The following is a 24,972-nucleotide window of genomic DNA, read 5'->3' as shown; positions in this document are numbered from 1 at the left end:
CATCACATGTAATATCTGGGGCGTCACCTCATGAAAATACAAGGTAGACCAGAAAAGTGAAGAGTGAATGTGATCCAAAGCCAATCAACAGGAAAATATTCCAAAATTACGGGAAATTCAGTTTCAAATCTGATGGAGATCAATAGCAACAGTTTGGATACAGTTTCATGATCAGTTTATCCTACCCATAACTGTGGAGGAACAAATGAGCACTTCTGAATGCTGCCAGTCACTCTGTCCTGCCCTCTCCTCTCTCTTGCATTTGACACAGCCTGTACAGCAGCAGACACTTGGATAAGCTGGTGAGCAAGATGAGTTGACCTGACCCAAAATTAACCAAAAAAAAAGTCATTCTGGCTGCACAGCTGCCTGCCCCAGTACAAGGGATACAAATGGACTGCACGGGGTGGGCGTGGGGAAAGAGAGGTGAAGAAAGGACAGCAGCAGCAATCCTAAATTAACTTAAACTGATTGCAAAATCATCAGGAGAATAGAAGGATGAATCAGATTTCCTTTCACAAAGTGATGCCACTAAACATCTGACTAAATCAACTTCCCAGAGTAACGTTTGAACCTAAGTCACGAAGTATCACAGTGATGTAGTTAATGCATATAAGATACTAAGCGTGCAGTTGTTAGGACTCCATCAGCTTTAGGCGCTTTGCTACAGCAGCATCCATGCAGGCTCCCTTACAGCCCTCCCTGCGAATGAACTCACAAGGGTTTCCTGCCTTGTGATTTTATCCAACTGCCAAAGCTATTTCATGCTTACTGCCTAAGCTCAGAGTCACATGATTATGAAAGACTGTCAGATTTCTCATCCAGGAAACATCTCATGGATGCACAGAAAGATTTGAAAATGCATCGCAAAGGGCTCTCATTTAGAATACAGTAACAAGAGAGCTACAAAGTGCTCCTGATATTTACTATCAGGCAATAAGAGTCCAGGATTATGATTTTTGAATGGAGGAAGTGGTTTGGCTTATCGAACAGAACTGGATTTAAAAAACCTCTTTATACAGATTAAATATCTCCTCGCAGGAATCTCAGGCCCAGACTCTGCATACTGAGCTGCAGCTGCTGGGGCACAGAGATGCTGTTGGATGGTGCCAGTCCATCCTGTTGGAACGGGTCTACATGGTGAGGGGGGCAGCAGCTGGATCAGAGGCACTTAGCACAGCACTGCTACGAGCACTGGGCAACTTCGTCAGGTGCACAACCGTCAAATGGCAGCCTCTGATCCCAGCCTCCTTGTAAAACTTCTTCATTGTAAGCCGGCTTCTGTGTTAATTTTTGTTTTCTAGAAAAGAATGGTTGCAGGGAAATTCCCTCCTACCTGCCTCTCCCTCCGGGCAAGAATAGCTAAAAGCACACTGCTCACACCTACAGTTGGAAACAGCAACGGCAGAGCAACCGAACACAAATCTGCAGAAAACTCAATTAATTCCCCAAAACTAACACCTCTGCGCTTCTCCTTGTTCGGTTGAATCTTATCAAATTTTCATCCATTTCCATTCTACATGATGAAATAGGGCCTGAGGTCTCCAACTAGAGCTGAGGCCAGCCGCGGCAGAGGGCTGTGTACACACGAGGAACCACCCGGTGTAAAATTCTGTTCCTGCAAGCACGCGGCTGTACTCCTCTGCAGCGGTTCTCCAGTATCAGTGCCTGTGCCAATAAAGCCCTCTGCTCCCAATACACCTCTGCTGACCTGAGCCTGTGTGCAGTGCAGCAGTGCATGAGTACGGTTAACAAACAAGGTAGGTGCTTCCTGGGCAAAAATATCCGTGAAGTGTCTTTTAGAACAGTGTGCTGTTTCCTTCTGTGTTGGTTTAAATATGCATCCTGTTATGCATGTCCGTAAGGGCAGAGGTCAAAATAAACAAGATATGGCTAGGGTGGGACATTAAAGATTTAATTTATAAATAAGTAAGGGTGATGTTCTAAAAACGTCTTCCCTAATAACATTAATGGGGAAAGGGAAGAGGTGGAGTTTTATTTCTAAATAGGCTTTTTACCTCAATGTAGGATCTGACCCTAAGAATATTTTGTTGGGGTAAGGAGGCAAAATGGAATTTTGCTTTAAAACAACAAAAACAAAAACAAACAAACAACAACAACAAAAAAGCAAGAAATAGTGAAAGAGTGTGTTTTCATCATCATCATTATTATTATTACTATTATATAAAATCCCTGAAGTGATTCACTCTCCCGGTGTAATTTCAGGTCAGAAGCAGGCTGAAGTCTGTTTATTTCATTGATCGAAAGGCCTCTTTCAAATCAGAACAACCAAGATGGGAAATTAGTGAGGACAAGTGAAAAGGTGTTGATCTGAGCAGATGTCACTTTTCAAGAGAAAAGTGGAAACAACTGTAAGACAAACCCCATCACGGCAAACAAAGTCTATTTATAGTGCTGATCAGAAGCACTCACTTTTGTTCTTTAAATTAAACACCTGACCTTGCTTTCCACGGACCCTATTCTTGCAAGCTTGTAATTATGTCTGAATCACACTTCCCCACACACACCTTCCATTTAAAAAGTATATTCCATATTTCTACTTCGTGATTTTGAAAGTGTGGCTACCTGAAGATGTTTTGTAGAAACTGTTATCAAGAACACAGGTAACACAGAAATGTTTTGGCTTTAAATGGCTTTGGAACATTTGACTTTGGAAGAATCTGACTTAAGAATACTTGGTGACTTTGTTTGGCAAGCTGACCTCATACATAGTAAATATTAAGTTTAAAATGCATGCACGTAGTAATATTTGGTTGAAGCACAAGTGAGTCATGTTGTGTAGTTTTATTTTTTCACACTTAGTTGTGGAAGGAAGAATCCAGCTGCTATTTTATTTTTCTCTCTGGCTTACTAAATTCAACTGAAAAGGAAAACAGGAAAAACTGCTATCAGCAGCCAAGAAATTGTTAACCTAAGGTGTTTTAAATATCTCTCATTGAGAATTTCTCATTCGGAAAGGGACTGTTTTACTACTGATAAAAATTTGCGAATGGGATGGCATCTGAAAGGAAGAAAGAAGGATGAACTTATGAAAAGCCTTTTATGAACTAGGGGGAAAGTCAGCAACTATCATTTGGGTAAGAAGAATGAATGATGCTTTGTTTATTAGGTTGCTTTTACTATTATTTAAATACTGTTTAAATAACATGCCAAATTTACACACGATCTACCGACCTTTCCTGCTACGGTGAATCAACAACTGGAAAGAATTCTGTTTTGTCTTGGGGCAGAATCAAACAGATGAAGAGAAATCTGGGAAGGCTGTTGTAAGGTGTTTAGTCATATTAAGACATACAGCAGGAAAAAGGAGAGGTCAAGTGAAAAGCTCCTTAGCCCTTGAAGTTTCCCCAAACAAAACCCGTATTACAAAGCAACCCATCCTTCTGTGGGACTGGAGAAAAAAAAAAAAAACTGCTCGGTTTTTACCTTTGCTCTACTTTTGTTGGGTGCCCTTGACAACAGAATTCGTATCTCTCATTGTCTCTCCTGTGTGTACAAAGAAACCAATTCCTCACTCGCAGAGATGTTGTCAGATTTATGGTTGTGAAGTGACAGCAAACACTAATGGCCATAATATGCAACAGTTAAGTTTCTATGAACTCAATGATGAGGTCAGGAATAATTCAATCAATCACAGTCTGTGAGAGAATAGAAGACACACAATGAGCCCACGTTTGATATTTGTGTTCAGTGAGAAATCTCAGAGTGCCTCCTCAAACACACGAGGCACAATGTTAGAGCAGCTCTTCAGCCTAATTTGAAACAGCTTTTTTTCTTCTAACCTAGTTTTTCTCTTTATAAGAAGTTTGCAAAAGACTTTAAGGAAGGCACGTTCTTAACGCTTACCATCATTTGGTTTTTAAATACTCCCAATCTCTGTCTATAGAGACTGACTTAACCTGAAACACTGCAAGGAACAGGCACGCTTTCAGCCTCTGAAAATCCGGTCTGCCTAAAAACGACTTAGAAGAGTTTAGAAAAGGGCATTCTCCTCAGGATGACGCAAAGAAATCGCCAAGGTTTGTGGAGAAGGTAGGAGGGGAAAAAAAAAAAAAAAGTAACCAAACCTTAAAACCCTCTTCTTTCCTTCCTGCTCTGAACGTTTCCAGCCAAGCCGTGCAGAGCCTCAGTCAGCTCCATGCCCTCCCCACCACGCAGCCGGCTATGGGAGGGCGCGGAGCCCTCGGAGGCTTACAGCAGCGGCAGCTACGCCTGCACCACGACTCCCGATATCCCTTTTAAGGTACAGATCTGATCCGTCGGAACTTAAGACCACAGAAGCGACTGGTTTGAGCCTCGGGAGAGGGGAAGAGGAAGCAGGGGCTGTCTCCGGCTGGCCCCCGGGCGCGGTGCTCGCCAAGGCAGTGGGGAGCCCCGGGGCTCGTTTGAGGAACAGGAGGAGGAGAAGAGGAGGAGGAGGAGGGGAGGAGGAGCCCATTGGCTCCCGGAGCCGAGGGATCCTATATCCTGAGTGAATGGGGCGGCCCCGGGAGCGGGCTGGGCGAGTCCTCCTCTCCGAGGAAGGAAAGGCGGCGAGGAGAAGGCGGCCGGCCGTCTGCGCTGGGTGAGCCCCCAAGGTCGGTGCGGGTCTTTTCTCCCTCCTCCCCGCTTCTTGAGCTCGTCCCCTCGCCAAAAGCAGGCAGCTCGGTTCTCTTTCAGCCCTCTCCGTGGCGAGGCGAGGAGCCGGGCGGTTAAAATCCGTGAGAAGTTGCTGTTTCCCTAAGTGCTTTTCTCTTCTCTCCGGCCGCAGGGAGTGCGAGGGCTGGGCTCCTCAGGGGAGGGGGCGCCTGGCCGCGGGGCTGAGGCTGCGGTTCCCTGCCTCAGCCAAGTTTTCCGGCGGCTTTGTCCCAAAGTTTTCGGCTCCAGCCCGGCTCCGTGAGCTCCTTGCTTACCCCTTAAGGACGGCTTGGCGCCGGGCTGCGGGCTTACACATTTCTGTGGCAAACGAGCCCCAAACTTCAGTCCGTTTCCTACCGCCTTTTATGCGCCGTCTTAGCAGATCCCTTTCAGCCCCACCGCTGCCTGCCTGTCTTGTGTCCCGAAACGAAGTCGGGGAGCCCCCAGGTCCCTCAGGGTCCCCCCAATTCCCGCAGGATCCCCCCCGGTCCCGGCGCGGTGCGCTGCCTCCCGCAGCCCATTCAAAGCCGCGCTGCTTCCCCCCGCCCCGGGAGCCCCTCCCGCTTCCCTCCTCCTCCCAATTCCTAGCTTTTATTCTTCTTTTCACTACTAGAAAAGGCTTTCTTTTTTAAATTTTCTTTCCTTGTGCCCTTTTCTCTTTCTTTCCCAGCCCTTCCCACCCAAGAAACTCGCCGATCCGGCTGGGAGTTGCTCCGCTCGGCCGCGGCTTGCAGCACGGGCCCGCGGGGGTTGGGGCAGCCCCGAGCCCTCCCCGGCCTCATTAACGCCCTAATTAGCGCCGCGGCCGCTCCTCGGCGCCTTTCCCCAAACTTCTTTTGCGGGAGCTCCGGAGAAGATAATCGGCTTGAGAGAATGCCCTAAGAGTAAGGGGGATTTACCGAGGGCGGTTAGGAAGCGTGTTTGTGCTCAGCCCGCCTGTACGGCTCAAAAACCTTCTGTGTGTTTTTTTTTTTTTTTTGCTTTTTCCCTCTTTTTCCGTTTTTTTCCCTCCCCTGGCCGCGGGCGTGCCCGCCCCGGCGGGGAGGCGGCCGGGAAGGGCCGGGCCGGTTCCCTCCTTTGTTCCCCGGCGCGGCTGGAAGCGGTGCCCTGTCCCCCCCGGAGCTCCGGGCAGCCGCTGGGGAGGGCGCTGAAGCCCTAAGCCGGGGAACGGGGTCGTCCCCGGGGAGGCCTGGGCGCTGCCCCCCGAGGAGGACACGGGGAGGGCGCAGCGGCACCCCGCTGGAGGCTCCTGAGCTCTTCAGTGCAGCCAGCTTTGTTAGAAGTGCTCCTCAGGAAGGTCTCGGAGTCTGTCTGGAGGTGGGAGACCGGCTTGGCCCTGATGTAAGCTACTCTGCGTCGTGCAAGGCAATGATAAAAAGCCTGAAGTTGTGTTTTGGCTGCGCAAGGAGGTGGAGAACTTGGTTTGTGCTGCTTTTCTGTGCTGGAGCATCCTCATCTCTTGCCTGCCGGGGCTTATGCCTGAGAATCTCTCAGCAGTAGTGTGTGCAAATGGTTCAAGCTAGTTTGTATGATGCATCTTGTTGGTTATCTCCTGGCAGTTGGAAGAGGAAAAGGATGTGCTTAAGAAGTGGATAAATGATTTGGAAAAAGGGAAAATAGTTGTCTTCCAAGGCAGTATAAATGCTAGCTTTTTCTGTTGATGAGGGCAGTAGATAGCAAAGCACAGTTGAGAACAACAGCCGTGGAATATTCCAGCAGCATACCCAGAAGGCTGGAGCATCACACAGAGCTGGGTGTTGTGCTGGTGTTACGGGGGCTACTGGTTGTTTGTCCTGCCCAGGACTAGATTCCTGGAAGCCCATCATCTGATGTCTAAGGAAATGTGGTCTCAGTGAAAATGCAGGCTCCTGCACTGGTAAGGATTTGTGGATTTTTTTCTTTCTGCTTTGAAATTTACCAGTGTCTGCTTACTAGTTCTCTTCCATTAAGTGCATCAAAACTGTGTCAATTGTTGCTTTCTTTAGCTTCATAAACTGAGTTGCAAGCCGGTTACTAATGCTGCCCAAAGCAGCAGTTGGGACAGTCTCTCTGACATCTGGCCAAACTGGAGTAGCAAGTACTGAAACTAGGAATGGTAATTCACCTAGATTGGGGAGCAGCATGTGGAAAATCCTGCAAGTCATTGCTTATTTGAAAAGCCAGTGGCTTATGTATGCAGTGTTATTCTTTACCTATAATGTTATGGCATTTAGGATGTACTAAACATTGCCTCATCTCCCATGGCTATCAATCTATGTCTGAAGAATTGTTTAGGTAATCCTTTAACTTGAAGATGTCGCTTACTAAAAGGGCTTGGGTGGACACAAGTAACAAGGGGTTTTTACTGGGAAAACTTCTGTGTTTTTGTTCCTGCAGTAGGTCTGCTGGCCTTGGAATTGGCAATGGAAGTAATGGATCAGTGTGGCACTACTAGTTCTTTCTTCTATATGGCTTGCAGAGTATAGTGAGGTACCCTCCTTAGCTTCCTAGGACACTGAATACCTGAGGTGAGGCTATTTGATCAGTTTTTACCATGGTCTGCTGAATAATCAACCTTTAAATTCCAACAGAAAGCAGTGTGGTCCATCTCTGTCAAGCTATTCAGAAGTGACATACGGATTCCTTGCTGATACAGGAAATGCTTGTGTATCTGGGATCTCAGCAACACTTGGAAGTGTGGTCCAGATCCCGAAATGAGGTCTGTTCAAGTAGTCCTGATCTATGCATCTCGAGTCTTCAAGGTCTAACAAAATTCTCAGGGATGCTTGAGTTTTCCCTTCTTCTTTCAGAAGTTTCACAGATAGGACACTTGCCCTTGGCAGCAAGGGGGAATGCTATGGGAGGATCTTTGAAAGGTGATTCTTGATGTAAATACTACAGTTAGTGGGGAAGTTACCACAATGTACAGAAATAAGGTGATGAAACAACCCCTTTGCTTTGGAATTGAATCTTTTTAGAATGAATCTCTACCAGTCCCGAAGTCTATCTGTTGCTTGAGTTGTTTTGTAGTCTGATTGTAACATAGATAAAATTGTGGCTTAGAGATGTCTCTGGTAGATGTCTATATAGGAAAATCTACAAGATTCCAAGCAGTCTGAGGACAGATGACCTTGAAAGAAGGCAATGTTGTAAAGGAAAGCAATTTACTTTGAAGCACTGTTGAAGAGACATGTCTACATCTTGCTAATATCATAAACTGCAGGAATTCCTGTCTCATAGCAAAGAAAAAGTTTGCGTGAATCAGCTTCATGAGGTTGAGCTTGACAGTCTGGTACCATCTACATACTGCTGGATGTAGTTTTAAACTTGAATAAAAAGTGTTTGGTCACTCAGAACTACCAGGATTACTGTCATGCTCTGAAGATGTGCTGTCACCTTTCACAGTGCAGCAAGTCAAACTGTTCATCAGAGATTCCCAAACAGCTTCTGAAACGAAGAACTCCTTTGATCAACACAGATCATATTGTTGGGAGGTGTGCTAGGACTTATCAACAAAGGCAGGTATTTTAGCTAGTTCTCTCCATTGAGAGCTGAGGAAACTTGCTGAAATAGAACTTTGTCTGCCCCAGATTACTGCTGTCCCAGTAAGTCGATCTCTGTTCACACTTCTCCTGCTGCATCCTGAAACTTTAAAGTTCTACCAGTTTCATTTCTGACAAGACCAGAAGTGGTTTGTACTGAATGAGGTACAGAGGCCTTTTCTCTTAGGGCAGGAAACTTATGGCTCTTATTTCCACAACCCTCCCCCCTGACCCCACTACTAGTCATATATGGGGGGTTTCCCCCTTCCTCTGCTTAGCTCTTCCATGGCCTATGAAATGGATGGATGGCTTTTCTTCTACTTGAATTGGTTAACTAAGGAAAGACTAGTGTTTCACTTTGGACTTGCCACTTAAAACAGCGTTACGCATCCTGGTGTATCATTAAGATGAGATAAAGTGAACTACAGTAACTAAGGGTACTGACTTTCTATTGCATTATTTCAAAGTTCAAATTTCTAGAACAATCAGGCTCTTTAATGGATGTCTTTCTGTTTGTTTCTTTCTGCCTTAAGTTCATTCCTGTCTTGTATGCTTCTGCTCTTGTCTTTGTACCTTCCTTTTAGAGTTCACAGACTGGTGTTTTTGGTCTGTTTCGCAGTGAATTCCATTTTAGGTTCTCCTTACTTCTGTTTCACTAAATGGTCCTTGCAGCAATTCTTAATCTGGTGCAGTATGCATTTCAGCTATGTTCCTGGCCATATGTTAGTCTGTGTGAGGGGGGTGTGTGTATAAACATGTGTTTTCACTAACTCTAGATACTATTAAATAGTGTGACCTACTATCTACTTCTCATGAGCAGGGATGAGTACTGCTGCCTAAATGTAAATGCACAAGTCACCTCATTTAATTTACAAAGGCTGTAGTCTTAAAGAAATCTCACTGCCTATGAAACACGTTAGGAGAGTGGTACAGCTCCTTTGCTTATCTGGTTTGAATCATGAAGTTAGGCCTGAAGAATTCTTTACAGTCCTCTGTTCTAGGGCTTGTGATGGCCAGCAGACTGCTTGCAGGTCTCAGAGGGCACTTCAACTACAGTGAATGAGAAACTGCCAGATGCTGTTTAAGTCCCATTTGCTACAGCTTGCTGTATTGTCACACTTCTCCTAAGTGCGTGGGAGTGTGTATGTTGGTTCTTCTTTTCTGCTGTGGGCTTGTAGTGCTCCTGCTCCCCATATTTCACAACAAAAGGCAAATGAGTGTCTCCCGTTTAGTCTCTGGCCTTGTTGCACGGCAGAAAGGGCTGTATGTAGGGCCAGAATTCTCCTTGGTTACCACAGAAGTGGGAGAGGATTAATGGAATTCATCCCACCCATCTTGCAGGCAGGCTTCAACAAAGCCTTGAACTGCTGCTACTTAAGCCAATCTGCAGCTACTTTGGTTTTTGAGGTGGTTCTCCATCCACTTTATCATCAAATCTGAGGTGTTTCAAGCAAGCCAGAGAGGAGCAAACATGCATGGAGACCCCCAACATGTATGTAGGAGTCTGTAAATTGGAAAATAGATTCAATACAGAAGAGAACCAAAAGCTTTTGATATGAAGCATATTTGACTGTCTTGAAAACTAAGAGCGTGAACCTAACAGGTTTAGAAGGGAACTGCTTAACTGACAGGAGTCTGCCTTTCCTCAAACTACACGTACCACTTCACATAATGCGTCTAACATGTTTATGTAGTCAACTTTAAAACCACTTGGGAATTTCTCATTATGCTACTGGAGGCTTCATGAATGCCTTCAGAATGGCAGTCTGAAGTTAGGACTGATGAGAAATGGAGAATCAAGTCAGGTCACTATTTCTACATGATTCCCCTATAGTTAGGGTGACTTTTCAGTTGAATTCAAGGTGCTGCTTACGTAACTTTAATTTCAATAAAAGTAAAACTTAGTCATTCAAGATACATCAACAAAAATTAAAAATTGACATTTTTATTGAAATTAAAGCTATGTAGACACTCTTTCAACATGTGCAAATGCAGTGTAAATAGTGCTAGCAGACTTATGCTGAACTACCTCAAACTGGAATTAACTCTTAAGGAAATAAACTATGCACAAATATAAAACAAAAGGAGAATATATAGTCAAACTGCTTACTAGATTCAGATAGATTAATTTCCTATTAATGAAATGAGGTAACCCATTAGATGTGATTATCCAAGAGCCATTAATAGCAGGACAGGGTTGCTAATAACTCTTCCACTTCCCTCAGCCCAAAGTAGAATACAACGCTTCTTCAGCTTAAGAGTTGCTGACATCTATGTACAGCAGTGAACAGGAGGGTGTGAGAATGAACAAAGCCAAGGGAACAGTGTGCAGTACCTATCCATTCTTTCAAGTGTTTTTCAAGTGTATTTATGATCTTCCAAGTGATACGGAATAACCAGAAAGTTCTTTATCCTATTTGTGCAAGCTTTAAGATAAGGTTCCAAATATGATCAGAAATGATCTACTATAAAATTGAGGGATGGGGGCTTTCTAGAGGCTATAAAAAGTGCTGACTGAAGTCTCACTGAAGCAGGAAGACTGTTAACCGCACACAAAAAGGGGAAAGATGTGTTCCTGATTAGATTATATTTCTAGTACTTTCTTTGCATAATAGGATAATTGGTTTCTCTCCTACACCAAAAAGAGGGTTCTGGAGCCAAGCTCAGCACTGAAACACACAGGTTTTTCTTCCTATTTTTGGTGGACTTTCATTGTTCTGAGAATAAAGTTGTTCACTTTCATTTTAAAGCAAAGCAGGAGTATGAGCAATACTAAATGTGCTCTGTGTAAGACTAGACTTCTACACTGGTTTTAAATCTGCTTTACAAAAAAAAAAGCTGAAAAATGAAGCTGAGTACATTTACCAGGAGGGTAGAACTTCACTTGTGTGGTCTCTGCATGGTCTTTCCTTACAGTTACTAGGCTGTTTGGCTAGTGTGGAGTAGCTGCTTAAAACTTCCTCCTCCTGTCCACGCAATGGGGTGAAGCCTGAGGTTTTGTCAAACTTGTATGCCTTTCTCAGCTGCTTCCAGTGTTATCTGGCATGGCAGATACCCTAGCTGCTTAGGTTAGGTATTAGATTAAAACTGATATAGAATGTAGCAAGGCCTTTTTCACTGCCTGCTGCTGTTGGGTAGGCCTTACACTGCTAACAGTGTACCAGAACCTTGTGCTTGCAAAAGCTGAGGCTTCTACTTGAGTTCTGAAAGCTTCACATCTTTGTGAGGTTTTTGTGTGTTTTTTTTGTGGGTGGTGGTTTTCTTCTGGTGAACAATTGTCTTTCTTCCCTTATCACTTAATGTTCAGCAGGATTCTCAGGTGGGTTTTCCACTAATACTGGTAAATGGCAGACCCTCTCTATAGAAAGGGTGGTGGTGGTGGAAGAACTTCAGGGAAGGAGGGGGTGGCTCTATGGCTTCTGTTCTCTCTGCAGTTTCTTCTGGGGACTAACAGCGGTTTGACCTTCCTACACCTAAAAACTGCTTTAAAAAACACTTATTCCCTCCCTATAACTGTGGTGGCCCATGACCCTAGTTATAGGAGTTGGGTAGCTGTCTTGCTGTTCCTGTTTCAGAGCAAACAGTAGGAGATGGAGCTTCCTGAAAATGAGCAAGGGACCTAAAAATCAAATTCAGAGCAGGTGCTGGTCAAGTTTATTACTGGTGGTATGGACAGCCAGCAAGTAAGTGGGGGGAAATCATGTGGCTTAGGAGCATCTCCGATCAGTGCAGGCAGAACTAATTACATATTTATTCTTAATTTGAGGCTATATGAGATCTTAAACTGAAAAGAAAGATACTAGGCTAGACTGACCAAGCAGTACAGCTCTCCATGTTACTTTTCCTCTTACTTCCTTATAAATATTTAACTGGCAGAAGTTCTACTAGCAAAAGGAAACAGCTTAATGTGCAGTGGGATAGTTATGGGTGCCTGTAGCAGTAGCACTGGAAAGCTTATTCAGTATTTACCTAGCCTTTGTGATGCTGCTTAGCTTGGGGTAATTCTTAAAGTATTTGTTGAAGTGGTACCTACACAGCAATCATGAAAACTAAACAAAAAAGTGACAGTAGGGAAACCACCTTTACAAACAGTTATTGAGTAATTGGGCATTGGCACTCAGACAAAAACAAGCTGCAGATGTGTTAGTTTCTTTATGAAGAGTTATGTTACTTGAAGTCACAAGGTGTGTTTAATTGGTTGTAATTGGAGTCAGTGAATCATGTAAGATAAGGGATTATAAGCAAAGCAGTATCTTGCTGACCACCACTACAAACAACTGAGTTCCTTACTGTCTGAGCTTAAATATGATGCACTTGTTTTCACATGCGGTCATCAGTAACTTGGCTGCAATATAGTCTGCCGACCACATGTCTTGAACCTCAACTGAAGATTAAGATACCTTTTCTTGAAACCTGTACATTACTTATGGCTATTAAACACGTGAAATGGCAGTTCATGTATTTCTGGTAATTCTTACTGTCTCTTCCTTTCTGTCATTTTTCTTTCTTCAAGAAAATGACGGTCCTGTGTGTGTATGCTTTCATGTTCCTTGTAGAATGAAAAAGATGTTTCTCCACCATTAACAGGAAATGGCAGCTCTAAGTTTCCGTGGTACTGATGCTTATCAAAAGTGCTTGTTCTCTTAGATTTTATCTGTGAATCGAAGAGTACAGTTTGATTTTTTTTATACTGAACAGATCAGGGCGTGTAAATACTATGTCCTATGTGGCTTTGAAATTCAAACTCTGCCATTCACACTGGTGGGTAACATTATTAACAGCTGCAGCTAATGTGCTTTGCCTGTTTTGTATGTACTTTTGCTTTAGTACATGGGATTCGAAAGGAATGTGTACCAGTCTGGCACATCTTTTAAATACTAGCACTATGAAAGTAAGCTTACATAAATGCAGACTGCTGCTCAGGATAGTATTAGAGCTCATCACTGCCATCTGTCAAAACATGTGTTGGTTTGTAATATAGGTACCATTACAGCCTTTGTAGCTTTCTTGGAGCTCTGACTTGCTTGCATGGAGGTTAATACATACTTCATCAACCTTTTCAGAAAATGAGGGCATGTGGCCTCAATCATGTAACTGCCAGACTCTGAAACTTTAGAATATTATCCTTACTGGCAGTGCAAAGAACTAACTCTTTTCACCAGCTCAATCTAACACAAAAGCATAGAACTTCATGTCGGTGCTTGTGTATCTTATGTAAAATCCCTTGAGCTACTAAATCATTCGTATTTTGTAGGCTTTTGTACTTGGAAACAGTCCTTGCTTCTAGCTTGTCTGAAGAATGGTCTGCATTGGCTATAGCAAGCTAAAGCAGCTGAAAATCACAGTCATTGTAGACTGGTGCTTGAAAGGGGTGGTCCTATACCTCTCCTGCTATCTGCACAGTAGCTGTTCTGGGGAACTGATCCTGCTGAAAGCAACTTGAGGAGAAGGCAAGCCTCCCTCCACCTTCTAGCAGATGCCTCCACTTAGATTCATTCATGGCAGCTAGGAAGCATGCTGCTCCATTTTAGAAGAAATGGAAGAAATCATTCTTGTCCTTTTTACCCAATTGCTATAGCATGTATAAAATATCTCTAGGAACTAAACCTCTCCTGGCAACTAGCTGTTTCCTGGCAGTCCTAATCATTTACAATGTCTTGCTTCCAACCCTGAAGGAGCTAAAATGCTTTACTCAATTGCCATCTAATGCTTTGCCATCCTTTGAACTTCTCTGCCAACCAACACTTCAGAGATTGCCTCAACAATTGCAAACATTGCAGATCAATGAGATGCAACAAGTGGTTGCAGCTTTTTGATTCACTTTTTTCCTACATGTTGCTGTATTTTTTTGATATGAAATTCCCCTTGAGAGAGTGCTGTACTTCAATGCCTTTTTAATAGAGGGATTCTTCTTGACTGAGCAACTACAGAAGTTCAAGCTTAGGAAGATGTTGGATGTCCATCTTAATTGGGTCTCTGTTCAATCTGAGAAGTTCTCAATGCATGCACAGAGAATTTAATGCTGACTCAACTATTCCAGGAAACTACCCTGCCTGCAGGTTGCAGGCGAACTATAAAATGAGCAGGCAAAGCTTGCATGTGAAACTGCAGATGATGGGTTAAATGATTTTGAAACTGAACCTTGTCACTTCTGCATTTATGATCCTTATTGATGCAATACTCGTCACCTGTCTTTCTACACTTTCATCTTTCTAACACTAGACTGCTTCTTTTTGATTGTTATCTTCTTGACATTTTTTCGTAAGTGGTAACTGTCCAAATTGACTCCCATCTCTCACTAGTTTTGTACAGAACAATGTGTAGCAGGGGAGGTTTTGACACTACATGAAGTTCTCTTTGGAGGATGTATGCCTGTGCTTTCCTTCAATCTTGGAGCTTGTGAGCTATGTAGGAAGGAAGGATCAGCTAAGGACCTTACCACATTTTTTTTAAACATCTGTCACTGTAGCGTTGGGTGTGACTTGTTTCTGTTCAGTTTTCTTTCTTGGTACAGCTCATATGAGGAACTTGAATATCCGTCTCAATGAAACTTGTTAGTGTACAAACTCTTCAAATACAAGGGAGTAAAGGAGAAGGATATAGGCCAGGGTAGAAATGCCAGATAACACGACTTGCGAAGACATGCCAGCAACAGAAAAAATGGTGAGGAACTGAGTTGTGTAATCTTGTGGCTGAAGTTGTGAGCAGCAAAATCAGCTCAGGCCTTGCTTCCATTACCATAGGCACATACCTTCTTAGCTGCTAGTTACTAGGAAGGGGAAACTGATAAGCCATGAGAACACAATCGCATGTTTATTTGATGTGTTAACTTAAAGCTAAATTTTCTTTGGTCTTCTAGTGCAGGCAGTACAGAAATACTGCTGGAGATGGAGTTCAATTTCATAAGGATTATAACTGCCTAAATTGCTCAGAAACCAAACACTGCAAAAGTTTTAAGTTCTACCTAACAATGAAAAGGTTCAAACATGACAAAATTTGTGTTCTTTGTTTAGGCAGCAGTTACGAGGTTCAGACTTTGAAAGCTTAAAGAAAATCCAGTGTATTCTTTTCAGAATCATCTCATTCTTACACTAGGTTTGAAAATTCTGCCTGAACTGAAATCCAGGCAGTGCTAATCCAAGTCCCTGCACTGTCTGGCTTCTGTTCCCTCTTGTTGGATACGTTCCTGCAGTGCAGGGGAAGTGGTGCTGCAGCTGGGGTCCATGTGACATCTGAAGTCTTCTAGCAGGATGAAGCAATGTCAAGCTAGCACTGTCAAAGCAGCTGATCTGGGGTAGTTCAGTGACAGGGCTGCCCTGACTACAGTCCAGAAGCCCGTTCCAGGATTTCAAGTTTCTTGTAGTAACACAAAGCTTGGAAGTAGCCTTAGGTAAAAGTGAAAGCTTCAGAAACAATGAACCTAACACTTTGATTCTGCAAAACAAAACCCGAGTCCTGTTGTAACCTGAGTTTTGCCTCTAGATGCAGCCTGACCTAAATAAATTGCTTGCTGTTACTTCACTGTTTCAAGAGGCTGGTTTTTGAGGCAGAGTTTGGAAGGAGTGAGCTGCACTTGACTTGCTGAGCAACTAGATAAGCTTCAGAGCTGATGAAAGCTGCAGGAGGTCTGTGCGGTGGTGATGAGAGGGCAGGGATGAAGAAAGAATGAGTGTAAGGCCATCCTCAGCTGGCAGCAGTAACCTTTTTATTGAGGTCAATCGCATGGAACTGCACCCTTAAACTAATTAGCTGTTCTCTGGCACAGCCAAGAATGAGCATTTAACTTCAAAAATATTTGAGTTTGCTGAAGCGCTGCTGCTTCCTTGAGGTCTTTCTGTCATATGCTGCAAGCCAAATAAAAGGGATAATGTGGGCACCAAAGCTGGCATTTGGATGAAACAAAATTGATTGTAGCTAGAAATATCCTTAATTTGAAGAGCTGACTCTGTATGTAACTGAGCAGGGAAATGCTTGTCATTCATTCATCCTTTAAGTAACCAATTCCTCCTATCTCCAGTAAGATGACCAAGTTTAAGTCTATCCAAATACCATGCAAGAGTTGATGAGAATGGGGCTGTTGCTACAAGCTGGTGGTAGTGTTTTGTTTTCTTTCTTCTTAAACACTTTAGAGTTTTCTTTTTTTTTTTTATTGGAATATCCTCCATTGCTTGAGAAAGCTGCTTGTGATCTAAACTATCCCATGTTTCTTTCCTTCTGCACAGGACAGAAGTATACCTGATGATCAAATCTTTGTTCTAAAACCAGATGTAATTTGGGGGGTGTGCTGTGTCAAATTGATTACAGATGAATTGAAGCCCAGCCTTTGTATTGTACCACAAACTTTGTAGCTGGGGGTGAGGGAATGTTCCCTCTGGGCAGTCTCAGCTGGTCTCTTCTTGGGTTTAGGTTTCGCTCGGGGTGGTGTTGGTTAATCTCTTGTGTTGGGTGGTCTCTCCAGAGTTTTCTCTGGGGTCCCTCCCACAAGTATCTGTGTTTCATGTCTGAGGTGTCTGTTTCTTTAGCCTCTTCTGTCTCCTCACTGGACTTTCCAAAACAAAACTGTTCTATTTCTATCCCGAAATTAACTTCATACTTCTTTCAAATACTGACTTCTGTGGACACTTAAAGTAGCTCCCTACGGATCTGCTTTTCAGTGTTCACTCCACAAATTATCACGAAGGCTTTCTATTGTGTAACACTTCTCTGGGATGAAAATGGAGCCAGCATATTTACAGAATGCAGAGTACTGAGCTGTGAACAGTTGCTACATTCAAATGACATAGTTGTGCTTATGGTAATACCACCAGGTTAAATAACAGACCCATCTAAGAAAAGTAGGATTGCTGTGGGGTGAAAAAAGCTTTCAGTACTTATAACTGGGGGAGGACCACACAGCTGTGTTTTTAGATATACCTGAAGGGAAGGCAGCTACAGGAAGTGTATGGGTGCATGGTTCTTCCAGTCTGTCTCCAATCTCAGAGTACATCTAAAAGCTTCCAAGCCACAAGTAAGAGAATGCACACCAAGAGGCAAAAGCACCTTAATTATGGTCTGGAAAATGACTGTCAAGCATGGTTTTATCTCTGTCCCACAGTTTCCTCTTCCTAGGAAGAAGGCTTTTTTCCCCTCAGGATTAAGAATCCATTGTCATTAAATAGCTTGTGTGGGGTACGGGTTCAGCCAGCTGTTAAGGGGAGGAGGGCATAACTCATTCAAAGGATCAGTATTGTGAATGTCTATGAAGTTCTTTCAGTGAAGATGATTCTAGGGTATCAGCACCTTTGCAAGTCTCTGGGCTTTTTTTTTTGGAGGGAGACGGGGGGGGGGATGAAGCCTCTTTAAATGTCATCAGTATTGTTTATCTATAATTGCATTTAAGTTCTATGAAGGACATGTTTCTGAGGAGGATTCTTAACAAATTCTCTGTGCTAAATGCTGATTTAATTCCCCTGGAATAGATCAAATGAGACTCATCTTACAGCCTTTAAGTTGATTTTAGGGCTTGCTTTTTTCTTCAAGGAACAACTTGAAGAATTTAAAAAAAAGTTTCTTTCCAGCATCTCCCTCTCTTTGGAGGGGATACTAGAGAGCAGGAGACTTGATCTATGCTAAAATCTCACCCCTGTATCTTCTCCATAAATTAAAGCTGTTTGCACAGATATTTTGGTAGGGATTTTTCTGAGGTGTATTTAGTCTTCCCTAGTAGCAACAACTGTCCCATAGGTTAGCCTCACTATTAGTCTCAAGTTAATACTTCGTGGTGTTGACTGTTCTCTCACTTCTTCCTTTGCCCAGATGACATGAGTAATTGCAGACTTTTGCCAAAACCTGTTATCAAAGTACAATCCAAAAACACTATGTGGTGTGGCTAGGATTTCTGAACTTACCAAGTAAGTACAGGTACTCTGCCTTGTGCTGCCTCTACTTCTGAGAAGTCAGTCAGCTGTTTTTAAGCTATCCTGATGGCAGTGGGCAACGTAACCACTTAAGCTGAGTCATCTTTATTTTTTCCTCCTCTCTACTGATGACTGGATATTGCCAAAGGCTTTACAGTGCAACTCTACTTTTCTTTCCTTTTTGTGACACCTGCTATATATGTCAACAAGTTGATGTACACTTTGCCTCACCCAATTCAGTTTACAGTGCTGCAGCATTTGTGTTAACTGGCCAAATTCATGCAGAGTGCAGATTTTCTGGAGAAAAGCACACACAAGCATGTAGGACAGAGGGCAAAACTAAAACTTATCCTCATTTTCAGGAAGTAGTAGATTTTTTCAGACCTACTTCCCCAAAAGAAGTTATCAAATTTCTGTTTCTGTGACAGTCCAGTTTCTTGTCTGTTTCATATGAAACAAGAGTAAGCTCTGCAGTAGCATTCTATTATAAAGTTGCTGAGTTTATAACTCTGAGGTGCATTGTTTAACTTAATGTTTCCAAAATAAAACGGGTTTAAACTGATACTATAAAAAGTGCTGACTGATTGTTATTCACCAAACTGCCCATACAGCTTTTCTGTTATGCACTACAGTCTGCAAGCTTCAACTGCACCAGTCTATGGTTTCCATTTTGAGCAGTCAGCCCTCCTCCCTGCATTAGATTACTACACCACAAAATTGCATCAACTTTTACTATCGCTATCTAATTGGTTTCTCCTAATACCGTCTAGTTACAAGACCTCCAATGGGTAAAATAATCTCTCAAAATGCTTGTGTTGCACATCAATTCTAATGTAATAGCGATAGCTCATGTTATCTTGCTTCAGAGGTTTTACTTGCCTGCACTAAGTGCTTAGCTAATGGGGTACCTTACTTACAGTGTGTGCTAGTCCTACATTTCCAGCTCTGAGAGCTCACTCTGGGTTTTTAGGGGCAGAGCAGGTAGCTGCTCTTCTGGGATGTTCCTGTTTAGTGTAGCTGAGCTTAGTCTCCCCTGCTTAAGAACCAACTTCTAGAAACTGCAGGGCAAGAAGGCTGGACTTGTGTGGCTTTGTGGTTTTTAGATTCTCCACTAAAACCCTAGCTGGTATCAGTGAGGGTAGCCCTATGATGGTAGCTGTCTGATTTTAAGCACCCCTGTCACAGCTATGGCTGCTGAGGAGGAGTTTGTGGCCCCAGCTGCTGCAACCTGCTGCATAACCAGTGTCTTCACCTGAGCTTAGGCTGTAGATAGTCTCTATTGCACCACTGGCTAGAAAGTACAGGTTTTAGGATAATACATGGGGTGTTTGGTAATGGGTGTCACTGGAGTGCAATTCTGTTGGTATCTCATTTCAGTCACGCTCTGGCAGGCTGAAATGGCGGCTTACTTTCTACAAGCCTGCCCATAGGGTCGAGCTGAGAGAACAGCACCTGTGCCCTGTCTGCCAGGCCACCAGGGGCTCTGTGGCTGGGGCAGGAAGGCACTGGATGAAGCAGTGCTACCCCAGCTGTGGTCAGGGGGAGCAAAGCGGCAGTGGCCCCTTCCTGCCATTCTCCTCAGAATGCCACAGGGTTGGTGGCCTGGCTCCGCCATTATTGCTGGCTGTGAGGAGCTCTGTGGGGGTGCGCTGAGGTGGCGACAGCCCCGCTTTGCCTGCACTCCCGTGTCCCTCTCCCAAGAGGGAACAAGGGCAGCCCCAGTTGGCGCCTGTACCCTCTCTCTGAGAGCCTGGTTGAGGTGGGGTGGTGGGGAGGGGAGGATGGCTGCCTGAGGGACCTGTGGTGGGGATGAGGGAGGTGAGGCCTAGCGGGTAGCTCTGGCCGTTGGGGTAGGCCCGGCCCTCTGACATGGGGGAGCTGTTACTGGTGTCTGTGTGGGCCTCGCTCTTTAACAGGCTGCCCAAAGACAGCTTGTAAATTCAGTCATTTGTACAGTGTATGGCTTGCTTCCCAGCCTAAAGAATTTAAACAAAATGCTGTCATCTGGTTAATGGCGGTGGGTTTTCCTAAGAGGTTCTTGTGTCAGAACTGAAGCCTCTGCACCAGCTTCCCCCTCTCCCTTCCTAACCTCAGGGAAGTTTTGGGCTACTGACAGCCCCTAGCTTGTTGCCAGTTTTTGAGGGGAGGGGGGTGGTTATGTAGGTGAGTGGTGATGGGGAATGTCTCAGTAAAGTCAGTCTCCCTGACAAAGCATAAAACCAGATGGGTTAATAGCAACTCACTGAAACTTCCCTCCCTCCCCTTCTTACATTTGGTAGGTATTCATCCTCATGAAGAAAATCAGCATGTAAGAAGATCTGATTAGAACTAGTGTTCACTTTAAGATGCCACAAAGGGAAAAAACTCATCTGCAAGTCCCATCTTTCAAAACTGTCTGCACTCTTCCAACAGAAGAAAAATCGTTTGGAGAAATATGACTTGTGGAATCTGTGAAGGAAGCTGGCTTAACAAGGATACTGAATGAAAGACAGCATGCCTTACAGTAGACACTTATCCTGAAGGGGTGACACTGTGCTCTCAAGCTAAAACACAGGCACTCTAAAAACACTGATCCTGACCAGGAATAAGGATTACAAGAACTGCATCAGAATGTTTGTTAGTCCTAGAAGAGTCAGAAAATGCCAGTTTTTGCAGTTATTTGCCACTTGTTTCATACTATGTCTCATGATTTTTTGGGGACCATTTGATAATCACATTGTAAGCCATATGAAGTCCTATTCATACAGATACCTCATAAATAGCTACAATTTTGTGAATGAAAGCTTGTCTGTCAACAGGGAAGACCTGGACAGAGTATCAAGCTACCAGTACTTGATCAACCACAGAGAGAAATGTCAACAGCAGGATGTCCTTCTCCTGTTGTTTGTGAAGACTTCTCCTGAAAATCATCATCGGAGGGATGCAATTCGACGAACTTGGGGTAACGAGAAATACGTTCAGTCTCAACTTAATGCCAATATTAAAACTCTGTTTGCTTTAGGACGACCCCCAGATCATCTGCAGCAAAGAAAACTATATTTGGAAGACCAGAAATACAATGACTTGATTCAGCAAGATTTCTTGGATACTTTTCACAATCTTACTCTTAAATTACTTCTACAGTTTAGCTGGGTGAATGCCTACTGTCCTCATGCCAGGTTTATTATGTCTGCAGATGATGATATATTTATCCATATGCCAAATCTTGTTGCTTATCTCCAAAGTCTAGCACAAATGGGTGTTCAAGATCTCTGGATTGGCCGTGTTCATCGTGGATCCCCTCCCATAAGAGACAAGACTAGCAAATACTATGTTCCATATGAAATGTACCAGTGGCCCTCTTATCCTGACTACACAGCAGGAGCTGCATATGTAATATCAAGTGATGTAGCAGCTAAAGTATATGAGGCTTCATTGACTCTCAATACAAGTCTTTATATAGATGATGTCTTCATGGGCCTCTGTGCCAATAAAATGGGAATTGTACCACAATACCATGTATTTTTTTCTGGGGAAGGAAAGGCTCCATATCATCCCTGCATTTACAACAAAATGATGACATCTCATGGACACGTAGAGGATCTTCACCATCTCTGGAAGCAGGCTACAGATCCCCAAGTTAAAAAGATTTCCTCGGGGCTTTGGGGTAGAGTATACTGCAGAATAGTTAATATTGTACTTCTCTGTAAACTATACTATGAGGACACATATCCCTGTTCAGCTGCCTTTTCTTAATACTTGAATATCTGTGTTGAAGATCCACTGAGCCAAAACAGAACAACAAACTTCTTAGCTGTTTATTCAAAATATATGTAAGCGTGAAAAGAGGGTAGAACTTAAATGTGAATAGCTGGGGTGGGGGTTGGGGGGTGAACCAGGGGAGGGGGAGGAGGATGGTCCCAAGTTCTGTTCAGAAACTGTTATTGGAACAGCTCTCCTATTGTACTGCAACTTTCTACATTGTAGCCTGTTGTGTTTTTTGTTTTTACATGCTTCACAGGATGAGAGTCTGGATTATATGATCATTAAATGAACTATAACGGGCTTCTAGAGTTTGAAGTGCTTGGTGAAAATGTCACTTACTTTGAACTTGATTCAGTATGTCTCAAAGCTTTTTTTAAAAAGCAATGTGAGCTAAGGCATATGATTCAAAAAAGAAAATCTATATCAAAATGGAGTAGACCTCTCAAAATAAAAGGAAAATAGAACTTCTGAGTCAATGAGACTATTGTACTAGTCTAAGATGAAGTAAATTGGTTACAAGTATTCAGCACTTCTGAATGCTTCATGGAAAGTGTACCTGGACCTGCATAATTGACAAACAGTGCTGGAGGTAAAGACCTGCTACAGTCTTTTCCTCAAAGCTCTCTAAATCTTTGAAGTAAGGAAAACTGTTTAAGTGCCCTCTGACTTGGTTCTTTTAAGTAACAAATGAGCTCCCTTTAGATCAGGAGTAAACTTCAAAGGAAGAAAATCTAATGTTACTTATGCAACTGGTTTTGTTAATCTCTGCCTTCTGAAAAATAAAGCTGTATAATTAATCCAACCTCTAATAAGCAAACAGACTAAATGCATTTAAGGCCTGTTTCTTTTAACAATTCTTCTGTTTTCCTTATATTCATAGTTCTAAAGGTGAAAAGCAAGCAAAAGTCATAGCTGTATTCCTTTAGAATTTTATAGTTAATTTGAAGTTGTTATTGACTTGAAAGAGCTAAGTTTCTTGCTTATATTTGTTAAATAAGGAGAATACTTTCTGCACGAGGTTTTGACTTCACGGTGAAGGGACAGGGAGATAGTGAACCACAAACTCAGTACACAAATCAAAATCACTAAACATGAAGTTTTTTCCCGAAGACAAAACTATTTACAGTTTTAGGATAGTCTGTGTCCACAAAACTCTATCTTGAATAGAGTTAAATAATATCACCTGTAGAGGAACAAAAATACCTGTGCATTCTAAATCCAGATATAGAACTAGGTGGTGTTGAAACTCCAGTTGTTATGAGTTGTACTGTGGTGCCATATAAATTTTGTAAAAACAAGGTTCTGCAGTCTTTTCTTGTATTATCTCACTGATGGTGTCTTCACAGGTTTCCAGTACAGGTTATGTAGTTGCTAATTGCAAAGCCTGTGGTAGCTCTCCCTGGAGTGGATACACAGACTGCACAAGGTAACAGTCAGATATTGTTTGTGAACTGGTTTGATGCTGGAATGAGTTCTTGTGTGGGTAGTGTCATGAAACTACTTGTGAAAGATTGAATGAGTCACGTTTATCAGCACAGCAATAACGAATGACCCCAAAGCTTGCAAATTACCAACTATCTGTCACAGTTCTTGGATCTGCCAGAAATGTACTATATACAGGAGCAATGCTACTTCTTTTTTAAGATGTCTAAAGCTAGCCTTTTCTCTTCTGCCTGAAGTTTCTTGCTGCTACAGCAATGTGGAGCAGTGAATTACTAAATTTGTCTTCTAACTTCACTTTACAACAGATGCATGTGGCACAGCAGTTTTAAACTGCAACTGGTAAACTTTGTTTAAATGCTGCTGCTCTTGTTTTAAGGGTTTGAATGGCTAATGCTAGCATAGACAAACAGCACTGAGGTTGCTGTCTGTTCTTTAAACTGCCATTTCAGATGGATGTTAGGTAACTACTGGAACTAAATGGAATACATAACTGTAAGTAGATTTCCAGGAGGGGGGGGGGGTAAATCCCAACTAGACTCAAATGTTGGGTATACAGAGCCCACAAATAACTCGCTTGTCAGCATTAAAATAGACTGCAACAGCTGTATTTCAGGAACTCCGTGTTCTTGCCTAAACAGACTCAGATTATAATCTGAGGATGCTTTAAAACAAACAAAAAAGAACACAACAAACCACCAAACCTAGTTCTACAATCTGTTGGCTCTAGCAGGGTGTGGTGGTACACACAGAGGAAGTATTATTCAATACTTGAAGGAAAGACTTCATCAGATCTCTGACCTGTTGTGGGCCATTTAAACTGAGGTGCACAGCAAAACTGCACTACTGAAGAAGTCACCCCATTCACTTTAGGGGAAAGAGGGTCTACATATGCTATGTATAACCAAAGTGTACTACTAAGACTACAACTTCTTCCAGCAATGTTTTCACTCACACGCTGAGTTGGAAGTAGATTAAACTTCTATAGGTTAGTGATTTAGCTAACATCTAAAACGCTGCTTAAATGCAGTTTGTCATTATGCGAAAGTCACTTGACCATTGAAATACTTTTGCTTTATAGCTAGTTTGAGTTTTGTTTGGGTTATTTCTTAGACTTAAAAGGACCTTGATGTTTGTAGCATGCATTTTCTTCTGCTGCAGTGAAAAAGGAAGTTGCTTATGAATAAAAAGGAAAGCATGAAGGCACTCCTTTCAAAAAAAAAAGTTTGAAAACTTACTCTCTGGTTCTAAACACTGATTTAACATTTGACACCTCTAACTGGAACCTCTTTTAACAATTGTCTTGGTGCTCCAATGCTGGGCTGTCAGACTTTACTTCTACAAATAAAACTGTATCAGCCTGAATGGTCGGTTATGCCTCGTTAAGAGTTTGACATTGTTGCACAGCATGTTTAATGCTAAAGTTGTTTTTACCTGTTCGTTTGATTTGCATCAGTTTCCCTTTGGTATTACTAATTTTTATACAAAGTGTTCAATATTTATTCTTAAATTTTGCTCTTTACCACAACAATACAATTGTTTTGTAAAACTTGATTTGAATAAACAGACTTGTTGCTTTTTTTAAAAAAAAAAAAGCTGAGTTTCTTGTTGCTTTCTTTGTAACTGACAAGCTCAGCTCTGATGCTTAATTACCATTCTGAGTACTCTCTTAGAGGACTTCGAACTGATTTTTTTCTTTTCTATCCTTCCTGTCTGTTCTATGGTGAACCAAA

General features: G+C 42.8%; 2 protein-coding genes and 1 long non-coding RNA gene across 20 annotated transcripts in view; 1 reads left to right on the top strand and 2 right to left on the bottom strand.

Annotated features, from left to right (window-relative positions):
• The window catches only part of MCF2L2 (MCF.2 cell line derived transforming sequence-like 2), a 159,747-nt gene that overhangs the window by 57,024 nt on the left and 77,751 nt on the right, over window positions 1-24,972 (bottom strand). The gene's annotated exons all lie outside the window — the stretch shown is intronic.
• LOC310904155 lies at window positions 1,724-4,213 on the bottom strand. Its single transcript, XR_014588080.1, has 2 exons — window positions 4,089-4,213; window positions 1,724-3,659 (listed from the first exon to the last, which is right to left on the bottom strand). It is a non-coding gene; the product is annotated as an uncharacterized lncRNA (long non-coding RNA).
• Window positions 4,123-24,793, top strand: B3GNT5 (UDP-GlcNAc:betaGal beta-1,3-N-acetylglucosaminyltransferase 5). 6 transcript variants are annotated; one of them, XM_083848447.1, is made up of 2 exons: window positions 4,123-4,264; window positions 20,335-24,793. In XM_083848447.1, the coding sequence occupies exon 2, from the start codon at window positions 20,666-20,668 to the stop codon at window positions 21,788-21,790; it is 1,125 nt and encodes a 374-aa protein (XP_083704573.1). In that variant the 5' UTR covers window positions 4,123-4,264; window positions 20,335-20,665; the 3' UTR covers window positions 21,791-24,793. The 6 variants fall into 6 exon arrangements, with proteins under 6 accessions (XP_083704573.1, XP_083704571.1, XP_083704570.1 ...); XM_083848445.1 differs by lacking the exon at window positions 4,123-4,264 and adding an exon at window positions 4,320-4,585; XM_083848444.1 differs by lacking the exon at window positions 4,123-4,264 and adding an exon at window positions 4,320-4,598.

This window comes from Anser anser (genome assembly GCF_964211835.1).
Source record: "Anser anser genome assembly, chromosome: 9".
Lineage (NCBI taxonomy): Eukaryota > Metazoa > Chordata > Aves > Anseriformes > Anatidae > Anser > Anser anser.
Note: the sequence above shows the minus strand (reverse complement) of the source record. Positions and strands in the feature narration are given on the sequence as shown.